The sequence below is a fragment of the Mercenaria mercenaria genome, chromosome 4 (genome assembly GCF_021730395.1).
Source record: "Mercenaria mercenaria strain notata chromosome 4, MADL_Memer_1, whole genome shotgun sequence".
NCBI classification, from domain to species: domain Eukaryota; kingdom Metazoa; phylum Mollusca; class Bivalvia; order Venerida; family Veneridae; genus Mercenaria; species Mercenaria mercenaria.
The window spans coordinates 59,131,015-59,155,496 of NC_069364.1; the positions used below are offsets into that span (position 1 = coordinate 59,131,015).

General features: G+C 36.7%; 1 protein-coding gene across 9 annotated transcripts in view; it reads left to right on the forward strand.

Annotated features, from left to right (window-relative positions):
- LOC123551867 (trithorax group protein osa-like) overlaps positions 1 to 24,482 on the forward strand; it is a 68,675-nt gene that overhangs the window by 13,039 nt on the left and 31,154 nt on the right. For 6 of the 9 annotated variants that reach the window (XM_045341104.2, XM_045341107.2, XM_045341106.2 and 3 more), the window contains exons 2-3: positions 2,850 to 3,242; positions 22,564 to 22,678. In XM_045341104.2, the coding sequence (XP_045197039.2) occupies positions 2,850 to 3,242; positions 22,564 to 22,678 (508 nt within the window). Of the gene's footprint in view, positions 1 to 2,849; positions 3,243 to 13,466; positions 13,661 to 21,665; positions 21,688 to 22,563; positions 22,679 to 24,482 lie in introns of those variants that run through there. The other 3 variants (XM_045341111.2, XM_045341110.2, XM_045341112.2) reach the window with 3 other exon arrangements.

Consider the following 24,482-nt stretch of genomic DNA (forward strand, 5'->3'; position numbering starts at 1 on the left):
GTAAAACTACTGTAGGGAATGTATGCAAATATACATTGACCATAATCTACCCATTTTACTTTTTGAAGTATCTCCCTTTATTGAATAAATGTCCAGTCTGTTTCTTTGTGACAATGTCATTCATTGCACTCGATTCAAATGAAGCAGTATGGGGGCATGCAAAAGTTGTCTCCTGTAATATTTACCGTATTTTGGTGTGTATAGGTCGCACTTTTTCTACCCATTTTGCTGCCTGAAAAAGTTCCTGCGACCTTTACGACAGAACATTGCCAGCAGTTTATTTTTCGGGCCAATTTTCTGACCGTAGCTCTCGCAAATTTACGTGCATCTGTTACGAACGAACAAAATGGATAAAAAATATCAATATCGGCGGCTTTTCAGCCAATAGCGGTTACTTTCAATAAAATATATCGTAAATAACCCATACAGACTATTAAAATTACGAATGACTTTAATTCAAAGATGTTTTTGCAGTCTGAATTACGTTTGTTTCTACTTTCGTTTTACTGGACGCCATTGACATGTACTCCGGGTTGGATAAAATCCGGACAGATCCGTCCTACATTGTTTATACTAATTCTTAGCGTATTAAAAAATTTGAAAGGTAATTTTTATGTCTCCCCCAGGAGACATATTGTTTTTGCCCTGTCCGTCCGTCCGTACGTCACACTTCATTTCCGAGCAATAACTGGAGAACCATTTGACCTAGAACCTTCAAACTTCATAGGGTTGTAGGGCTGCTGGAGTAGACGACCCCTATTGTTTTTGGGGTCACTCCGTCAAAGGTCAAGGTCACAGGGGCCTGAACATTGAAAACCATTTCCGATCAATAACTAGAAAACCACTTGACCCAGAATGTTGAAACTTCATAGGATGATTGGCCATGAAGAGTAGATGACCCCTATTGATTTTGGGGTCACTCCGTCAAAGGTCAAGGTCACGGGGGCCTGAACATTGAAAACCATTTCCGATCAATAACTAGAGAACCACTTGACCCAGAATGTTGAGACTTCATAGGATGATTTGTCATGAAGAGTAGATGACCCCTATTGATTTTGGGGTCACTCCGTCTAAGGTCAAGGTCACAGGGGCCTGAACAATGAAAACCATTTCCGATCAATAGCTAGAGAACCACTTGACCCAGAATGTTGAAACTTCATAGGATGATTGGTCATAAAGAGTAGATGACCCCTATTGATTTTGGAGTCACTCCATCAAAGGTAAAGGTCACAGGGGCCTGAACATGGAAAACCATTTCCGATCAATAACTAGAGAACCACTTGACCCAGAATGTTGAAACTTGATAGGATGATTGTACATGCAAAGTAGATGACCCCTATCGATTTTGGGGTCACTCCATTAAAGGTCAAGGTCACAGGGGCCTGACCATTGAAAACCATTTCCGGTCAGTAACTTGAGAACCACTTGACCCAGATTGTTGAAACTTAATAGGATGATTGGTCATGCAGAGTAGATGACCCCTAACGATTTTGGGGTCACTCTGTGAAAGGTCAAGGTCACAGGGGCCTGAACATTGAAAACCATTTCCGGTCAGTAACTTGAGAACAACTTGACCCAGAATGATGAAACTTCATAGGATGATTGGTCATGCAGAGTAGATGACCCCTAACGATTTTAGGGTCACTCTGTTAAAGGTCAAGGCCACAGGGGCCTGAACATGGAAAACATTTCCAATCAAAAACTGAAACCTCTCGACCCAGAATGTTGAAACTTCATAGGATGATTGTTCATGCAGAGAAAATGACCCTTTTGTTTTGGGTCACTCCGTTAAAGGGTCAAGGTCACAGGGGCCTGAACATGATAACCCAGTTTGATCAATACTTGAGAACCACTTGACCCAGAATGTTGAAACTTCATAGGATGATTGAACATGCAGAGTAGATGACCCCTATTGATTTTGGGTCAGTCTATTAAAGGTCAAGTCACAGTGGCCTGTTCAGGGTAAAATCATTTTTTGGAAATACTTAAGAACCACTTGACCTACACTGTTTGAAACTTAATAGATGATTGGACATGCAGAGTAGATGACCCTTTTATTTTGAGGTCACTTGATCAAAGGTCAAGGTCACAGGAGCCTGAACGGTGACTGAGAACACTAGGCCAATGAGTGTTGAAATTTAGGGATGACTGGACAATGCCAAGTAGATAATCCCTATTGCAGCCAACCATCAGTGTCTCTTTGGACTTTCGCTCCTGACCTCTATTGACTTCTTGCCTATAGGACTTTGCATTGGGGGAGACATGCGCTTTTTTACAAAAGCATTTTCTAGTTTACTTTTGATTTTTAAATAAAAGAAAAAAATCCAAGCAGAGATATTTTGTTAATCTTTTTACTCAGAATCAAAGGAACGCGGTTAATTACATGACACGGAAAGGTGTTATAATTGCTGTGCAAGCAATTCACACTTAAACTTGCATGATAACAGAATGTAAACGCAAACCGTCTGCTGCCAATTAGTGTCAAAAAGCCGCTTTTCTTTGATGCAGTCTGTTATCGATCCTACTGTTGGTACGAAACGATTGGGAACGAAAATAACACCAATCAGGTTCTGATAATAATTCAGTCCGCGGCATCAATATGGCCGCCGCCATAACTTTTTTGCCGGTAAATATTAAATATTGCTGGGGAAAAAATCCGAAATTTAACTGCGACTAATACGCTGGAAGTTAAATTTTCCGACCATTTCCAGAGCAAAAATTAGATGCGGACTATACATTACCGCGACCTTTAAGCTAACTATGGAAAGTCTTCAGATAATCCAGCATGCTGTCATTATACCACTCTTGTCTGCTTTAAAGATAATGAATATATTTTTGTCTGCTTTCAGGGTCAGCAGAGTTACAATCAGCAAGGTTTCAACCAGCCTCCCAATTCTCAGTCACAGTACAGCAGTCAGGGCTCAATACAACAACAGCCTCAACCTCCGGGACAGCCCCCGGGGTCATCACCACAGCAACAGAGACCTACTCCACAACCATCACCTCATCAACAAATTAGTCCAGCCCCATCACCATCACCAGCTCACCGTTTGACCCCAAATCCTTCGCCAGGACCACAGCGACCCCAGCCGCAGCCATCACCAGGCCAGCAGCGTCCTTCACAACCCTCACCGTCACCTTCACAAAGGTCATCGTCATCACAGTTGTCTCCCCCGGGGTCATCACCAGGGCAACAAAACTTGTTACCAAATTCACAGCATAATCATCTTTCTAGTCCAAAAGTAAGTAGTATTGTTTGATAGAAATTTGAGCAGGTTTTATTTGATTTATTATTTCAATTTTCAGCGAAGCTGGAAGGAGAATCTATGCTAAAAATGTGGATTCACATCTTGGACAAAGTGCTTAACTGTGAGGGCATGAAAACCTTAATGTTGTGGATATATCTCGACCTTGTTAACAGCATCCTAGGTCAAAATTTTAGGGAGAAGTGACTTCTCCCTCCGCAGAATTTAGGGAGAAATCGAGGAATTTAAGAAGAATCGGCATAGTATTCAGTTGCCAGCCTATAATTATAATTATTTTCACTTTCTGTGGGTCTTGCTGTAAGTTATAAACAGTAATTATTTAAGGAAATTGATTATTGCATTATTATTTTCATGAATTTATAAATAAAGTATTAACTTAGCTATGAAAAAGTCGTCTTAAGATTTTTATCTGAAATTTACACGTCCAAAACTCGTAAGTTTATCCGGTGCACGATTGAAACGCTGTGAAAATTTTCATTCATGTTTCGATTCTCGTGCTTTAATAATGCCCGATTCTTGCATCAAATTGTTCAGATTTGTATATTTAATCTTTTTGAAAATAGTACCAAACTCGTAGATATTGGCTATGTTTTTACAATAATTTTGTACGGCAGTTCAGACGTCCGCGGAATTGTATTTCTTTTTATCCACAGCGCCTGGGCAGTTCATTTATAGAAATTGGCCGTATTTGAATTTTTTTTTTAAGTAAGTTTTAATAAAATTAATAAATAATATACTATTGATGCATAAGATCATGCACTCGTTTAGTTTATGGGCTTTTTACACGCCGATTGAAAATTTTCAAAATGGCGATGGCTTACAATATGATTGATTAACACTGTGGGATATTAATGATACGATTGGCTGAAGTTTGACAGGCGAGTAGATGGGGTTGACTGGATTTATCGGTAATTTAATCTAGAATATGCATCAAGTTTTACAACTTGAAGTAAACAGATTACAACACTCAGAAAAACTCGGCGATTCGGATTTCGCCCGGAGGCGATAATACGGCAAAGTGGCCGACTTTACAGTGAAGATATCGCTCAAATCGCCTTGTAGGATGATCCCAGGATAAAGGGGTTTCTGAAGATATTGTCTGCAGTTACTTTTGTGTTGAAACAGTTTCTCCAGTTTAGGATCAAGATTGATATTCCCAAGTGTGTAGCATGGTCACTCTCATCTGAGGAAGTGCTTTGATTTGATTAAGCAGACAGAGTGGAGAAAAGAAACTTGAAGTAAATGTAAAATTATAAGTAAATGTGTGAAGAGCTATCCTACTCATCTTAGTGTCTGCTTCCAGATTTTACACAATACGGCTCAACTATCACCAGGCCAGCAGCATCAGTATTTCATGAATTATGTCTCCTTTTTCCTTTGTTTTGACCAAGTTTCATTTTATCTCTTATTATTTAACTTCTTCAAATTTTATTAAATTTCAGGTTAATTTAGTTTGATGTATATTCACTGTGTGTAATTTCTCAGCAGATCTGATTTGTTGCTCTACATCTTACAAATTTGGTCCTAGATAGTTGCTCTTATAAAATTATGCTGATGTTGTGTTTTATGTTTTAAACTTCTTTTTTAAATCAGAAGGTAAACAATATTTTGAAGCAAGACTTTACTTTACACAGGTTCTTACAGGGTAGCTTTTGTATTGTATTAAATTATAAAGTTAACATGTATTTCAGAATGGCTGCCTCTGTGATTTGACATTTCTTGAAACGTCAGACTGTTTATACCATTTCCATCATGGGACCAATCGCAGTGGGAGTCTGCCCTTTGAATAGCTTGTCCAGTATTTCAGTGTAGTTCCTAGTTTATTAACTAGCTGGTCATTTTAGAGTAGTTGGCAAAGACTGTTTCTGCTATCTAACTTTGAGTAGTACCTGTCCAGTGTTCTACAGACATGGCCAGTGTTCATGTGTGCATTAATGCCATTATCTCGGCCAAGTTCTGTAACATTATGGATCATCCCAGTGGCTCTGGTGTTGGGCTCCATGGATTTTGACTTGGCCAGAATGTTGATGGGCATATTAGATATATTGGCCAAGTTTTGATAACCAGGTGGATACCCTCAAGTCATTCATGAGGTATGGCAGGTGAATTACCGATATTGCAGAAATTGACAGTGTCTGCTCAAAAACTCAGCTGAACTTGCCCTGTATCCCTCGTTCATGAAATATTAACATGAAATAGTAACATTAGGGTTTAAAGCAAAAGTTTAAGAATAAGAAATACTGGCATATCTGTACAATAAACATTACTTGGTTTGGTGGTTTGGATGTTTTGCATGCTTCTAGTTTATATCACCTGACTGCCCTTTTGTATGCCCGTCATTGATGTAGTTTCAGTTTTATTCAGCTTCCATGATGATTTAATATTCACTGTCTGGCATGATGCTTTACAATTGAGCTACCTGTTCCATTGATTTCCAGTAAAGCTCTGGAAAATATGGCAAGAAGCATGCATATGTCTGGGCAGGGTATATACTGGGACTGATCACATGGACTGTGCCATCTTCGCCCTATTGCACTCGGTGCTTTCTTTTCATTGGCTGTACTTGCAGTTGTAGCCAGTTGTCCTGAATCCATTTTAATTTCTTCCAGGTTTACAAAAACTGCATCAGTATTAGACAGTTTTTCTACTAATTACATTTAAAAGCACACCTGACGCTAAGGGAAATCATTTATGTAACTGTCTTGGTTTTTATGGCTGTAAGTCTGGGTTGAGAAGTTAGTATATGGAAATTATAATACTGACTTGAGCAAAGACAAAACTGGGCATAATCTTACAAGGTGAAGGTCATAATTAAAGGTCAAATGTTTGAATCCTTATTTTACTAAATGTGTATCGTTTAAACCTTGTGGTTATTTATGAAACTGATAATTGTGCCCAGAACAATATATACTTGGTCATTACACTGCAGAGTGCTTGGTTCTAGCTCAGGGTGAGCTATTGTGATCACTCAGTCTGTGTGTCCACACTTTTCTTCAGACCTCACATCCTCTGAAACCTTGCCTGGACAGTTCCTTTGGCAGTCTTCTTGCAACATTGTTCAAAATTATTCATGTTCCTTAAAACTTGATTACATCGACATATCATTATGGATATCAAAGCTAGGACTTTGCTTATTTTGCACAAAATGGAAAGGTCAAGGCCATTTAGAAGCAATTGTTTTTTGTTAACGTGTTAGATTCATGCAAACTGGACTGGTGTTTTCAGTGATGTTATCAATTCTGACAAAACCTTTGTAGGCCTTTTTTCTGCCTATCTCATGGGTCTGACTATCGGACCCTTTCCAAACACAAAATATGGATATTTTTTCCCAAAGTTCAAACAAAATTTCCCAATTCAGAGTTGTAATCCACATCATGAATAACCCGGCATTCGGCAACTGTTGAAGTACTATACCAGTGGAAGTCAGACTTTAGCTTGGTAACTCATTTGTTATGTTTGTTTACTACTATTAGTACTCCTTATAGGGGAGTTAATCGATACAACAAAACAGAATGTAACACAGTTCGAAATATTAAAAGGTAAATTATGAAAAGTTCATGCCAAGATACACAAGAACATGATGTCCTTTGGGGAAAAGTTACATGTACTGCTAGTGAAACAAGTAAGTCTCCCAGTAACGTCTCTGTTTGGTCTAGACACTAGAGCATGTACCAGAGAATCCGGAAGTTTGTCAAATGGTCAGTCGCCGGAATCTCTTCCGAAGTTTGAGAATTTCAAAATGTCTTCTGACTTCAAACTGGAATGCCAAAAGCAGTCTTGTTGAAAGTCTAGATCCAGAATCTTCTACTAGCCGCCCAAAGACTGGGTCAGAAACTGTTCATACCTGTCAGAGCCCCCATGCAAAGTTCAGTTAGCGGTAATTAGCAAGTGTGGACCAAAAAATATTGGGTGACGAGGTTAGGTTTGAGCAAAGTCTGAAGCTCCAAAGCAACTATTTCGCCCTCGTCACTCACTTGCGAGGGCCTATTGGTAAATACAGTAATTTAACAAAAACAGCATAAAATATTTCCCAGAATAATGATTTTGTTGATAATTTTTTTCCCAACTTGGCCAATTTTCGACTTGAAACTTCCCAATTTGCACAGGTACTTTTTCGTTACAAATACAGAAAAAGGCATGCCTTGTGGGATAAATGGTATAAATCTTGCAGTTAAAGACTGTTACTAATTAGCTACTTTTATCTGGTAGATTCCAGCATTGATTATGTAATGAAAAATTAGATTAAAATAAAATACCTTGATAGTTGGTCTTTATTCCTTATTTCTTGAATCAGAAAATTTTAATGGAAAAACCTAACATTACTCTATATAATTATAATGATATACTTTGTTGTTTGTTCTTGAAATGTCATAACCGCTTTTTGTTAAGGGATGTTTATGATAATTTCTGTTCACAGACACGATTTTTCTGCACTTCCTTCAATTACGCTACTATAAGAAAGTGTACTATAAAGAAAATATCTTGTTTTATTCTTCAATAATACATTACACTATTCAAGAATATAAATCTACTACTGGTTGTAAGAGCATGTCTTGAGTTAACTGTTACCTCAAACCAGATATTCCCACCTTCATTTACAACCAGTGACTGATTAGAATAACTGGGTAACTGTTTTTGGTGGTAAAGGGGCTCTGCAGAGTTACCGCTAAAACAGTTACCGGAGAGCCGGAAATTCCAATCTGCATCGATAACTAGTGGTAGATTATTTTTTACACCCCAAGCATCTACTGATGTGGGAGGCATATAGTGATTGTCCTGTCCGTTCTTTCGTCCGTCAGTCCGTACCAGGTTAACCAAATGGGACCGTTTCGTCCAGCATCAATACCCCTTACTAGAATGACTTGATACTAATGCAGCTGTCACCTGTGACCATTCCTCATCTTCAGACTTCACCTGACCTCAGTTTGACCTTGACCTTGTCCTCATTTTGGACTTAGGTTGCTTTATATGGGCCATCTCTTGGTTAACCAAATGGGACCGTTTCGTCTAGCATCAATACCCATTACAAGAATGAATTGATACTAATACAGTTGTAAACTGTGACCATTCTTTATCTTCAAACATCATCTGACCTCAATTTGACCTTGACCTCGACCTTGTTTTGGACTTAGATGCAAAATCTATCTACAAGGATGCCACTGGGGGCATCAAGCGTTTATTGAACGCAGCTCCTTGTTTTACATACTGTATTTGACAAATTACAGACTGAATAATGCGAAACAAAATACTTCCTTTTTAGCACTCTTTTTTTCACTGTAGCATATTTAAATAAAGCGGGGAGAAATTAACGTGGGTTAACAGACGTGAGGTCATGACGTTTGAATGACGCAAAACAACAAATTCGGTTTAGTTTTGTCAGTTGTAGCATAATGTTTTTTCCATAAAATTGAGAAATATACTATATGGAATGAAGAGCAACTATCAAGGTATTTGATTTTCATTGCATTTTACATAGAAATATATAATCAGTGCATGAATTGTTAGTTGTCATTAACAGCACAAGAGTCATCTGGCATGGGGGGTGCCAGAATGGTTTGGCCTGCATGAGTAAAATCCCTGGAAATGCCAGTCCTGTGTGCAAGAATATTATTAGACAAATGTGTCATGTGTGTCAGAGTGTACGTTACCAGGTTACATATTGGTCTTGGGCAAAGTGTTTGAGAAAGTATTAATAATATCTGGCAGACACATTGTGTTGAGGAAAGCACTGCCTGTTTTAAATACTTGTTTTGAAAATACGGACGTGCTATGTGATGGTGTGTGTGTCTGTCTGTCTGTCTGTCATACTTATTTTCCAGAGCATAACTGATAACCATTCAAGGTATTGACTTTTAAACTTGGCATACAGGTAAGTGGCAATGAGCACTGGCACCAGATCAGAAAAAAAACAACTGTCCGTGTTATAACCTACTCCTAGGTATACTATAAGAACCATGGTAATAAACAAGAAAATGAATTAATGGTAATTTTTATACGTATTTATGGTTTGACGTCCTTCTGTTAGCAATTTCATGTCCGCTCTGTAACTCTTGAACCCCTTCAAGGATTTTGGAAAAACTTGACACAAATGTTCACCACATCGAGACGATGTGCAGGGGGCATGTTTCTGAGGGCTTGCTTCAAGGTCAAGGCACACTTAGAGGTCAAAGGTCTTCTATCGTGCACCAGCCATATTGCCTCAGCATTTCATATTGCAGAGACACTGTATATTTCATGCTTTTAATATGCATAGTACTCATTTACCGAACTGCACGTTGAAGGACCTGGTGAGAAGTTCAAGTGCGCAAATGAAATGGAAGTATATTTTCCCGTTCATGACCATGGTTCTTATAATATACCTATGGTATAAGATGTATAGTGTTTTTTTTTATGCCCCCCGAATAGGGCTGGGTACCGCCTTGAAAAAAATACCGCGGTATACCACGGACGGTTTTTTCCTTATTACCGCGGTATATACCACGGTATACCACCATTTTTATCGTTAGACTAACAGCTAAGGTAGATCTAGCAGTCATAAAAATATTGAAAAACTCTCAGAAATACTTAATTTATTATGAGCAACAACGGAGACTAGTTACTTGACTAGAATTAAAGAAAGAAATACACTGGAATATTAACTTGACTTATGACTAGTTAGAGTATTGACCCTTAGTATTTTTTACCAGTGTGTATTCGTTGGAAGACGCTATATTGTCTCTAGGGAAGCACTGTGTCACATGTATATAGGTCGCGCTTGTTTGAAGTTCGATCCGTGCACCCATTTGATAAACCAGTAATGTTTACAAATAGTATGAAGGCTTCATCAAATCTTTTTCAAACAAAAAATAATAAATTTCGACTCAAAATTTTCCATACTATTTATTTCTTTTTAAATACATGCAAATACATACAAGGATATTTTAAACTATCATAATCTAAAACAAAAAGTCGTGACTTGCCGAACTTGCAAGACTCAAAGTAAAAACAAGTGCGCCCATGACGTCATCCATCTATACGGAATAATCTGGAGGTTTTCCGAGGTTTTGATTGGGGGTCACGCGGTCGATCATACATGTTCAGTTGTACCATTGGGTGGTTATTTTTGGAAACTAATAATAGTAGCATGGGGATTCCAGAGATATAAATCGGAAAATCATGCATGGTGTCAATTGCTGTTACGGAAGGCTACATAGACAGTGTAAATTAAAAATAAGCAGAAGTAGGGATAATGTTGATAAAATACCGGTATTCCCCGATGGTACCGCGGTATCGTACCCCGGGAAGATTGTACTACAGTTACCGGTATACCGGTAATACCGCACACCTCTACCCCGGAAGGTGGGCATATTAAAATCGCACTGTGTATCTGCGTTCGTCCGTGTAAATTCTTGTCCGTGTTTAACTCTGCAATCCATAAAGGGATTTTAAAATTACTTTGCATAAATGTTCAACATAATGAGACAACGTGTTCTGCGCAAGACCCAAACCCCTAGCTCCAAGTTCAAGGTCACAGAGGTTAAAAGTTAACAGGGTCTGTTTCGTGTCCGGTCCATAACTCTGCCATTGATGAAGGGATTTGAAATAAATTGACATAAATGTTCCCCACAATGAGACGATGTGTCATGCACAAGATCCAGACCCCTAGCTCTAAGGTCAAGGTCACACTTAGAAGTCAGAGGTGTTTCTTGTCTGGTCAATAACTCTGCCATTTATCAATGGATTTGAAAATAATTTGACACAAGTGTTAAAACCATATTGAGAAGGTATGTCATGCTTATGACCCGGGTCTCTTGGGTATGCTTTGGGGGCATTTATCACCAATAGTGACAGCTCTATTTCTGGTCTGGTGCCAGTTGCAATGAGATGATGTGTAGAGCACATGAACCAGGTAGGTAGGTCAAAGGTCAAGGTCACAAATGGAGCTGAAATGTCAAATTTGTCCCTTCATATTTTGTGTCCGAAGCATGACTAGATAACTAGTCTAGGTATTGACTTCAGTATTGGCTTATAGGAAGGTGGCAATATGACGATGTGCAGAGTGATAAACCAGGTCAAAGGTCAAGGTCACAGCAAGGTCAGATCTTCCTGCCAAATTTTGTGTCCACAGCATAACTTGATAACCATTGAAGGGATTGACTTAAAACTTGGCATATATATAGATAGCAGTGAGACTATAATGCATGGCACACGTGGTCTGTATGTCAAAGGTCAAGGTCACAAATTGAGTTCAAATTTGTGTTCTATTTTTTGTGTCCAAAGCATAAGTTTTCAAGATGATGACTAACTGGACATACAGGTGGGTGGTGATCAGGTGATTTGAGGAGTTCAGCAATCCTTAACATCCCCTACCCCAAGTCACTTTCAGTTCTTGTGCCTTAGTATTTCATCATTGTTGCTGAGCAGAAAAACCCAACCTCTCACTCTGTGCCACATTACATCCCCCTTACACACACCTAAGAATTTTTTTTTTACTTTGGCGTATATTACCACGCTATAAGGAGCTCTTGTCATTTATTACAATCATTCGAGTAATAAGGAAATGATCAGGAAAAATATCACCTGAAGCTAGCGATTTCTCCATACTGTGTAAGTTACCGAAATGTCACTTGTTCGGCCACCCTGATCTGTTTCCGAGAAATTCAGGTCTGCTTATGGCTCGAGTATTCCTGTATGCCCATGGCTAAAATTTACTTAAATTTAAATTTCCTTCTATTGTAAGACTGTAATGAAATCAAGGGGTTGGAGGGTACAGGCTAGTAGTAATTATTTGGAGAAGGTCGAAATTATATACCATTTTGCATTTTGGTGTTAGGGCTACTCTCTTTAATTTGCATGCTTAGCTCACAGCTGATTGTGTAACTGTTGCAGAAAACTAGTAATGCCCCTGATACGCCTGTGATGTGAAAAATTTATTCAAAGATCAAAAAGTTCTTTCTATGAAAACATTTTATTTGGAAAGGGGACTTAAATTTCATTCAGAATGGGTGTTATACTGCTAGCATAAAAGCCACTTTTTTCTACAGTCGTTGCTTGTATTAAAGGGGAAGTAATCCAGCTGTATTGGTTTATTGATAAAACATGTTTGTGGAGTAGCAAACCTAGACGGCCTTTACAGATAAAATAATCTACGCTCCTAAAAGCTTGAACAATCTTCTGTATGAACCAGTCAATAATCTCGCACACAATCTATGGCAGAGTCGACTAGCAAATTCAAAGCTGGGGGAATATTGATTTTCTTACTTGAGCTGAAGGCAGGGGTATCTCAGAGGGAAAAGAATGTTGAAAGTGGATAGTTGTCTTACGCCTATGTTCTTACCTAAAAATAGTGCATTTAATTTAAGTTTAAATGGGTTTGATTCCTATCTGGACTTGAAAAATGATAGCCATGTTAAATAGTCTAGTTGTTGCTTATATGTAAAAATTTTATCACTTTATTTTAACGAGATTTCCTGTGGTGGACCCCAACGTACTGGAAAAAGTTGATATAGAGGCGCATTGATACAACCAATTACTGTTTGAGCTTATTGTTGAAATAACTTCAAATTGAGGCAAATTATAAAACTTCTACTTATGAAAACCGGGAAATTTTAAACCTTGTGAAACTAATTTTTTATATTCCCGAGGTTTAAATAAATAAATACACACACATACACACACAGTCTGTATGACTAAACAAGTATGTATCATATAAATAAAGTGTAGAGAGAATGTGTAGCAGACGACGAGAACACGTTGGTTTACAAAAAAATAAAGCTGAAATTATTATGTACAGGAAATATATTCTAGCTGAACAAAACATAACCTTGTTGAAATTATTCTCTCTCATATTGGCATGTTTAGGCCTGAGCCTCTCAACTTTATTGGAGTATGCTGTTAAACCTAGCCTGTAATAATCGACAAACTTGATAAATGGCTCAGTTGGTAGTGTGTGCCTTTGTCCCTGTGTGTTTATTGAACCAGTCACTTCGCCTATACAGCTATGGAAATGGGACTGGTCTATACTCAAGTGGCGGGGAGATTAGGTGTCACTGATGTTTTGTATGATATGTCTATCTATTGTGCCTGAAGTCAATATGTAATACTTTTAATTAGCAATCTTTGTAGTATACAGAGGTAAGAAAAGTTTCACAGAGAAAGAAAAGGGTGAAAGGTTTTTGTTGGCAGTTTGGTTATTGAATATTTAAACTTGGTTTGGCCTGATATCCCCTGTTTAAGATATTTTTAGACACAAGTATTGAGGCGAAGTTTTAGCGATGAATGTATAGAGAAATGAAGGGAGTTGTACAGGCTTTATACATATAGAGATCTTTGTATAGAAGCTTTTACAGGTAAAATTCATAATTTTGCAATGCAGTATATAAGTGCTTTTCTGGCTGTTGGATTTTAATCAATAGGTAAAGTATTATAAATTCATAATGGGTTTTCTTGACGGCATGTGGTCTTTTGTCATTGATTGGGTTTATTGGGCAAATCAATTAAGGTTTAATTAGGGGTCTTTGGGATTTTATTTTTATTGTCTTGAAAAAAGGCCTGTAAATGATCTTGTGCCTTTGTTATGTAAAATATCATTAACATTTACTTAATAAATTTTATCATGAATAGATATTGGAAATTACAGAAGTAACTGAAAGGAGCCTTTGTTTGGGGATTAAAGGGGATGGAAAATGGGCCTTTGTCAGTTTTATCCCATGTGTAAGATACAGAATACAAACACCTGTTGTGTGCCAATTAAATGTGATGTCAATGTTTACATTTTTCTACTTTCACTTTACATGATTAATTTTCTTGTACTTTTGTTTGTCAGGGTCAGGAGAACAGCTTCAGAAAGTTCAGTGAATGACGAGGTGATTAATATCTTCTCTTTCATTTTGTAGATTTAGCTGAAGCAGTAACAAGGAGTACCCTAGAGATTTTTGTGTACTTCATTGCAATTAAGAATGTGGTTTTGGAAACTGTTCATTTAACTTTTAAAAGGCTGATTAGAGTTTATGTCAAATTAGCTATCTGTGAAACAGGGGAGATTTAATTTGGTGTAATAAAAGTGATAAAAAAAACATAACCTTTTTCATTGAATGAACTAGTTTGCAGTTGAGATTCATTAGCTCTGTGAAATAACCAGTTAAATACTGTCTTGACTTTAATATGGGACTTGATGCTGTTTCTAGGCATCTTTTTAACGGAATGCTTGTCATTATAGCATCAAACTTCTTCTGTTGTGTTTACAAATTACAAATTGTAAGGAAAATTCTAAAGTATTTCACAAAACGTTCCAAAGAAACTAAGTTATACAAGTTTTTATTGAAAATAAGCTTTTTGCGTTGTTTTGTTAATTTTTACCAGAATGTTGAATACAACTGAAGTTCTAAATAGAAAAAAGGCCTTAAGTATATTAATCTGTAGGAAGAACTGGTCTGAAATTTTGACTTTATTTTAGACATAAATTGGGGGGGGGGGGATCCCGTTGACCGAGTGGTTGAGGTTGCTGACTTCAAATCATTTGCCTCTCACTGATGTGGGTTTGAAATCTTGCTTCACCTTTGGGTGTAGAATTCTACATGTGAGGAAAACATTCAGCCGGGTACCATTCTATGCCTGAAACATGGCCGGAGGGGCATCTGGGGTCCTTCTCTTCCACTAGTAGCGTGAAAATCGCCATATGACCTAAATAATGTCTAACGTGAAGTTAAAACTACCCAAAAAATTTTAGATATAGTAAAGTGATAGCTGCTAGATAAATGAAAAATTGTTTAAAACCACCGGCTGATTTGAAGAAAATTATTAGGGCTATATTCTACTCACATAGACAGGCTTCACCATGTGTTACTCCTTGTTTAAGTTTTGCGTAAAATGCTCCATCATGGTAACAACTGCATGTATTGGATAGAAACCCCAGTCATGAACCCTACTGAAATAACTCTTTGTTGAATTTTATGTAATTGACAACATATTTTCGTCTCAGAAAATTCTGTTTGATTAATCAGGCAACTAAATATCAGGCTGTATCTGGGTAACATCTTCATGTATTGGATTTAAGCCTCACTCAAGTCTTCCTGGTCAGCAGACCAACTTAAATAATAGTCTTGTACAACTAGAATGAAAATTGAGGCATATACAGGTTTGTGTCCAGGAACCTTCTATCTTTCCTAAGTACATCCCAGCAGATCGTGTAAGAAATACAGCTTCGTTTTCACTCATACGTTTTGTAAAACACCATAGGAAAATTTGTTGCACACAACACAACACTTGGGTGGTCAGCCACGGTCAAGGTCGCATCTGATGGTAATAACCCCAGAATAGTTTACAATTCTTTGTCTCTGCTATAACCTCTTCACAGTATTTGGGATTTCAATCTGATTTCACAGAATATTAATAAGTACCTTAGAAGGTGTGTTATGCACAAGCTCCTCAAGTTCACATTAATTTTGTGGTCAAAAGCCCCATTTTGGAGAATTGTGTCACTGACAGTGAAAGCTCTTCTATAGATCCTTCTCTTGTAGTTTCAAAATGTACCAAAGAGCATTTTTCTTAAAACACAAGATGTTTGTAGGTGTTAATGTCACTTGGAATAGTTGACTTTAATAAGTGCAAGTCACAAACTATTATTTTTATAGTAAGAAATGATAGAACTTATGTTAGATCCACTGGGAAGTAATGATGGCAAATGACTGTAGTGGGAAACTATATCCCATTCCCAGCAACAAAATGAAGAATCTTTCTGCAAGGGTAGACATCATAAGTTACAGACGAAGGATTATGCCAAACAGTAGGGTTGTTTTATGAAACTCGTAGTCTAACCAAGCAAAACACAGAATTTGCAAAATTGGATCATCTTTGTGGCAGTTTGTAATATATCAAAATGGTTTAAAATAGAGGTGGCCGTTTTAATGGTTTTGACATCATTTACACAGTGCAGAATGATTACTTTACTACAGTTTCTTCAGGTGTAATTGTTAAGTATGAATGTTTCTTCCAATCTAGTCAGAGGGAGGGTGTGTGGAATAGATACTCTTTTTATACGCCCGTCTCTGAAAGAGCGAGCGTATTATGTGAACACCCGTGGCGGCTGACGGCGTCCAAAGCATGTCCGCTCTCGAAGTCTTAACTGTTTCTATCTGATCTTCACCAAACTTGCTGACAATGTTTGTGGGCATAATATCTAGGCCAAATTGCCCCAGGCACTCCTGGATTATGGCTCTTGAATTACTCGAAAAACTGCAAATTTAGCCTTGTCCGCTCTCTAAGTCGAACAGTTTTCATCTGATCTTCACCAAACTTGCTGACAATGTTTGTGGGCATAATATCAAGGCCAAGTTTGATAGCCAGCCAAATCGCTCCAGGCACTCTTGGATTATGGCTCTTGAATTACTTGAAAAACTGCAAATTTAGCCTTGTCCGCTCGCTAATTCGAACAGTTTTCATCCGATCTTCACCAAACTTGCTGACAATGTTTATGGGCATAATATCTTGGACAAGTTTGATAATGTGCCAAATTGCCCTGGGCACTCTTTGATTATGTCTGGTGAATTAGGCCAAGTTCAATGACGGACGTATTTTGTGGCAGTCTGGCACTCTTGTTTAAAGTCTTCCTTACTTTCTCATTTTCACGAGTTCATCCAGTCTTGTTGTATGTGAAGGCTTTCAACCACAAAGTTAAGTAGACTATGACTTGTTTGGAAGCTTTTAGCCACTGTGACTGTCTGGATGCTTTTAGTCACCATTACTTGCGCCGAGGCTTTTTAAATCACTATGACTTGTGTGGAGGATTTTAGTCAAAATTACTTGTAGAGGCTTATAGTCTGTATGTCTTGTGTGGAGGCTTTTAGTCACTATGACTTGTGTGGAGGATTTTAGTCTCTGTGACTTGTAGAGGCTTTCTCTATGACTTGTGTGGAGGATTTTAGTCTCTATGGCTTGTGTGGAGGATTTTAGTCTCTGACTTGTGTGGAGGCTTTTAGTCACTATGACTTGTGTTGAGGATTTTAGTCTCTATGACTTGTAGAGGCTTTTAGTCTCTATGACTTGTGTGGAGGATTTTAGTCTCTATGACTTGTAGAGGCTTTTAGTCTCTATAACTTGTGTGGAGGATTTTAGTCTCTATGACTTGTAGAGGCTTTTAGTCTCTATGACTTGTGTGGAGGCTTTTAGTCACTATGACTTGTGTGGAGGCTTTTAGTCACCATGAAGGATGTTGAGGATTTAGGTTCCATGAAGTACCTGAAGGCTTTTAGGCTGCATGAAATATGTGAAAGATTTTCTAATCATTTACTATGTGGAGGTTTTTAGTCTCCATTAAGTATGTGGAGGCTTTTATACACTTTGGAATATGTAGAAACTTGTGCACCATGAGGTGTATGGATGCTTTTACCCAAGAATGAAATAATAAGGAACAGTATATGATACATATATTCAGCCAGCCTACTCAATTAACTGAAACATATGAACTCAGACTTTGAAACCAGGGGATCGAAACTTTTGACAAAATGATATTTCAAACAGATTACTAAATCATAATTCTGATGTTTTTGGTGATGAAAATAGAGGCTTAATACACCTTGCATGCAGTATGTACAGATTTATGCACCATGAGGTGTATTGAGACTTTTTTTACACATCATGAAATGTGTGGAGATTTTTACTTATCATGACTTGTGTAGATGCTTTTACACAAGCATGCAAGATTTAAAAATTTACACATGAAACATATGGAAAGGTTTGGACTGCACCACTGTGTGAAGCCTTTTACACAGCACAAGCTTCTTTGACAAAACCACCAAGCATGTAGAGACTTTCACACACAACAAAGTGTGTTGAAGCTCTTACATAACTATAAAGTGTGAAAAGGCTTTTATACCTTAGAGCCTTTTGGAAGCTTGCATGTATGGAGGCCTTTACACATACATGAAACTTGTCCAGAGTACCTGTATGTAATTTTCCACACAAATTTTCTACACAAAATTTTCTCATACTGAGGGTTTTGATTTATCAAGAATTGATTTCTTTTGAAGTTGTGACCAAATCTTCAGGTTACATCAGTTGTTAGAACAGCAGAATCTGATGTTTTAAGGTAGAAATAGAAATTAAAAGACAATTTCTTTTTACATACGTTAAATCACAGTGGATTTTCTTTTGCACTTATATTGAAATGGGGCTGGGCCCTTTGCGATTGGGAATGATAGGTTGTAAAACATTTTGATTGGAAATTGTTATTCAGTGGTATTAGTAGTTAAAAGTGAAAAAGGTTTAGGAATGACCCTAAGTTTTTTTGTAAGGTAATGGACCCATAATGACCCTTGGTATTTTCCGTATAATTATGTATTCTCGATAGGCAATTTGGAATTCTTTGGACGTTTATATAGCTCATTGTACCATAAGACTTTCCCTATGTACCAGAGAATGCTGAACTCGCATACATTTAGAATATGCAATTGCTGAATGTCATTACAGGTGACCAGGTCCACTACCTTGAAAAGATTTCAGAGTCTTAATTGAAAAAGTAATTTTGATTTGTTGGAGGTTGAGAGCATACTACTTATCATTAGGTTTTGAATCACTTTTGCTAGTGGGAATGGGGACGAACTTGTTTCACTGTGATTTTCTGCATCACGTGTTCACATTGTGAAAGGTGAGCTTTTCCACGATGATCAGCTTTGGCTAGTCCGACTGTACGTGCCGTGCGTTTTAGTCCCTATTGCCCGGTTTTAAACTTTGCTTGTGGACCATCTAGAGTCAACATTTTTGTGGGCTTATGAGTTGGTCAGATTGTATTTGAGGATTCTAGGTCACTTCGAAAGTGGGCAGTGCATTCTAAACTTGTCGTAGGTCTAAACATAATATCCTTGTGACCTTTAGAGGCATATATTCACAAAATCTCTATGAAATTGGTAGAATTTCATCTTGATGTGATGCTTAGTCATCGTATACTGTGTTGAGTTTGCCTCAAAACTTGTCAGAGTTAGTCCAAATAATTGGAATTAACCTTGTGACCTTCTCGTGAGGCATATTTAGTTCATGGACTGTAAGGATTAATGGTCAAATGTCATTTGATGTTATCTAGTGCTAGATTCGAAGTGGGTCACGTGCCATCAAAACTGAGGATTAGGTTCAAAACTAATAGCAAAAACTGTGACATTTTCAAAGGCCATATTTCATGGGATTCTGTATGAAATTGTCTGTGACATGTTCACTTATGATATCTAGGTCAAGTTTGCAACAGGGGTCATTTCCGTCAAAAAACTAGGTCAAGATAGTCTAAAAATAAAATACCTGTACCTACTAAGAGCCAACTATAATGATACTCATATAAAATTGTCAGAATGTTCATCTTGAAGATATTACGTTCAAGTTCGATAGTTGGGTCACAGAGCTTAAAATGTAGTCAGTAGTCAATTAATGAAAAACGTGATCATCTGAGGCCTATTTTTCATGGATCTGATGAAATGTTGGTCGAATGTTAATCTTATGATTGTAGGTCAAGTTTGAAACTGGTCAAACTCAAGATCAAGAAACTAGGTCATAGGTCTTGAAATGAAAAACCTTTGTCGCCTCTCTTAAGAACCACCATACCATTGAAGGATCTTCCATAACAAATTGGTCAAGTGTTACAACTGAGAATCTGAGTCAAGTTTTGAAACTGGTCAGTGCCTTTGGAAACTAGTCAGTATGGGCATATCACATAAAAAAACCTTGTCCAGTACTTTAAGGCCCATAACCTTTCATGGATTCTGTATGAAATTGATCTGAAGTGTTCATCTTGATGTTATCTTGGTCAGAGATGAGAATGATGTTTAACGCGTCAAAATAAATTAGCATAGTCTATAATTATTTAAATCATAGTTGGACCTTCCTTATAGATGGCCCTTTTTCAATGGATATCATGAAAATTTGATCTGAATTGTTCACCTTGATGATATTAGTCAGTTTCAAAATGGAAGTTAGCGATCAAAACTAGTGCTAGATAATGAAACATAATAAACCTTGTGACTTCTCTAAGCCATATTTTAGAGTCTTCATGGCAATTTGATCTGAGAAGTTTAAACCTTGTGATACCATAGGACTTAAAGTTCAAAACTGGGTCCACGTACTTCGAAACTAGGTCCATGCTCAAATATAGAATACACTGTGACCTCCTAGAGACATATTTCAATGGTCTTCAATTGAAAATTGTCAGATTTTTATTTGAAGTTTTGGTTAATTTCATAACTGTGTCACATGAGTCAAAAATGTCTATTGTATATATTTAGAAGAAACGATCATTCTCAATAACACTTTGCTGTGGGAATGGCGAACGTTCAGGACCACATGTTCTTGTCTGACATGTATTGCACAGTTTTAAAAAGTTATGCCGCTTTTTCCACGATTTTTTATTCAGTTTTTGTATGTAAGCCAATATATTGGTAACCACTTTTGGAGATGACTTGAAACTTCACACACGTTTACTGTTATGATCTGACATGTCCTGCACAGGTTCTATAACTCTATTCATATTTACAAAGACTTCTGCCTGTAAGGGTTTGGAACTACTTTTTGCTTGGCAAAGGCCTTTGAAACATTTCTGTCTTCTGACTTCCTTTTAATTCACAACACATTGGATCAGTAAAAAAAAAAAGCAACAATATGTCCTATTCAAATATGTAATAGGTAAACTGGAAATTACAGACTTTGTCTGAATTAATATAAAATAACTTGATTATATAAGACATGTTTCCCCCCCCCCCCCCCCCCCCCCCCCCCCCCCCCCCAAAATATATTTTCTGCGGACGGGAAAAAAAAAAAACTTTTTAATTTTGGTGGCCAAGTTCCGAGACAAACCATTTATTGTCATTTCATCATACATAATGTGACCAAAAACTTTGTATGGTCCTGTCCTGCACTTCACTTCGGTGCTTCACTTCACTTCACGCTTCGAAAATGTTCGGCTGATTGCAGTTACCAGTATAATGATAGTGTCAGTTTCCTTCTAAACCATTTATCATCAGTCTTGTTAATTTGAGCACAAGACGGGACAGAAATTTAATTGGTTTATTTTATTATCATAAAGAAATGTAATAACAGAAAAATAATAATTTAAAAAAAATGGTAAAATAGATTAAAAAATTAATTATAAGAAATAAAATTCCTACTGATACAAAACCGTGAGACGTCCGTTTAACTTTACGAAGCTAGCAATCATTTTCGCCTAAATGTTATATTTACCTGTACCTTATGTACAAAGTTTTACCATATCTGGCTGTATTTGTTCATGTGAACATTTTACCTGTGTTTAGATAGCCAAGATTGCTGGAGGTTTATACGTATAAGGATATAGGCCGTTCTTTTTTTTGGTTGTCGTCTTCATAGAGGAGATTAATTGAAAGGTTATGGTTAATCTGTTTTGAAGATTTTGCTGAAATTTGGTGAGAAGTCCATTCAACATTACAAATAAGTAAGGAAGGGGAATATGTATGTAGTGAATGTTTGTTTGTGAAGTTGATAAGATGTGTACATGTGTATACATATACACACAGTTATATTTAGTCTTGCACAATTTATGATTGTAGATTAGTATGAAAGTTTTTAAACTTCTGTGAAAACATTTATTTATATTTATGAAATCTTTACCTGATTCTGTGGATTGTTTTAGTGGTTTTAAAGTTTTCAGCAAAACTTTGTAACAGTTTTTAACGAAGGGCTTTGTAAAATTGCTGAACACTCTACAGTTTGTGTACCGAGTGACTCATTCACGTATATATACAGCTGAAACAATGTACAGACAGGATGTAGTTGAACTATGAATGGCTCACTTGCTGTGTGCATGTCTTAAACTTGGTTTTACAGGCAACTTGCAATTTTTCTATTGTCATGTGATAAAATGCCGGTATTGAATATAGCCTTAAGTAGTAAAAACTAAAGACTTCCAGCAAAAATATTCTTACGATGTAGAGGGAAATAAAGCCATTGGTAATAGAGTGGGGCAATGGGGTGGGGGGCATTAGGATTCATGAGTGGCAGAGGGTGATAGACAAGGAGTTTTAATTTAAATTATTCTTAGATTCTGTTTGCATTTTGAATAGTACACGTTCAGTTATTCAAGCAATTAATGGAAAGTTATTGCATATATTTTTCTGATCAACTGAAACGATTATTTTTATTGTGTAAAAGAAAAGTAGCTCTTACTTTGCTCTAGTAATGAGCCCTGCTTGTCGAAATGCCCAATTTTATGTTATTTTTTTCTGAAGACTGAGCTGTTGACAGGTCTTAGAATTGCTAGATTGGAAGATATCTAGACTGTTCATGCATCTTATTTTCTGTCTATTTTCAGGAATCCTCCACTGAAGATGTAAAAGGGGAGGGAACTCCTATGAGCAATTCATCTAGACCAGAACCCTCACCAGGATCTGTTAGTTCAAGGTCAAACACACCAGCCTCTATCTCAGGTATTTTAACAGTACTTACAATATTGTTCAGCCATCATTGCTGACTTGATTTAATAGAGCTGTTCTGAGCAGCTTAGGAAAAAAATGAAAAGAAATGAAATGTATGTGTTGAAGGATATTATTTGAATATATTGAAACTAAGCATTTGTTTGATAGGACTTTGGGGAAACTCTCGGTCACATTTTATCGATCATTCAGTGATTAAAAATTACTGAACAGAGTAAAATATTACTGAAATGTTTCCGTAAGATATCACTAATTGTAGAATGTTTTGCCAGGAATTAATCATGTTCAAGGTCTTGAAAGTCCGTTAGTACAGCAAGCAGGACAGCTTGTGATACTGCTTTAGAACAGATCTAGCAAATAATTGCTTTGCTGCGAATACTTCATTTAAGCAGAATTTCAATAAATATTAATGTATCAGTAGGTCAAAAGCATTTTCTTTGAGATTGTTTTGAAATAGGATACTTTAGATAGACAATGATAATGAATGGCTGTATGAAATGTGAGATGTTATCGGTAAATATTTGTAGTAAGAAAGTGTGTTTTCATAGTAAATTGCTGATCAGCTGACAGATGAGGCATGCTAATAGATTTTATGAATGAAAATGTTGTCATTATGAGAAAAGATTGTCCCAGGGGTCGTATCATTTGGTATAATGTAAACATGAACTAAATTACCATATATACCAACTTGACTGAGGCATTTCTTACTTCATGTCATGCTGTCTATATGACAAAGTTTTCTCTAAAATTTGGGTATTTCTTTTTTTATCAATCGATCGCTTCATGCAGGATTATTGAGGAGAAAATATGAAAAGTAAATTGGCGAAAAAAAAAAAGCAACACACAAAATACTACAGCTGTCATGGTTTAAATATTAATGAAAACATGAAAGTACATTTTGAGGCAATTATTGGAAATGGGAATTAAGATGAGAGGAGAGAGAATTTAATGAGTTGAAATATTTTCACACAGTTTTTATTCGTTAATTTCAAAATATTTTAGTAGTGTTGTGTATGTTTAAAGTATTGAAATACTCTAGGCAAAGAAGGTAAAGGGGAACTACTCTTGATTTGCTAATATGGTAGTGATGTAGGACTATGAAAGTTAATACACAATATTGTCTGGTCAAGTAAGGTCTCTTCATCTGTTGTAAATAATTCTTTATAGAGGGTGCATTGTACCTTATTTTCACAACCTGTTTATGTATTATTTATCAATTTGTAATTTTTTTTTTTTTTAAGTATGACAGGTGTCCTTTGAGACATTCATCTTGTATTACTTTGCATCTCAGCAAATTGTATGCATATAAGCGGCCTAAAATAATCACTGTGATAGAACGTCAGTTCTTATAAAATACATATCTTATAAAACTCTAAATATCAACTTGGATGAATATTTCTTATAAAAATGCAAAATTTTACAAAGGATTGATAGTTTGCTTGTAAACGTTAATACAGTCCAAAACTTTGTTTGCTTGAAAAATATTTCTGATTTTGATGTGTCGAGTCAGAAAAATGCTGCCTTGAAAAAAATTTAGCAGGGGAAACCACTCATACGCCATTCTTCCTCTTTATATCCCTGTTGGATCTTTAATAGATCCAGCTTTAAACTTTAAATGTTCGCCTTCTTTGTTGAGCACTTCAACACAAGTATCTAAAACAATGATGTAAATTGAACTTTGAAACCTCCTTTTGGGACAAGCTTATTGTTCTTAATTTTGTCATCATCCAATTAATTTTAAAATAGTTATATAGTACATTTCACATTACAATAATTAATGATGTTTTGGTACTGCAAA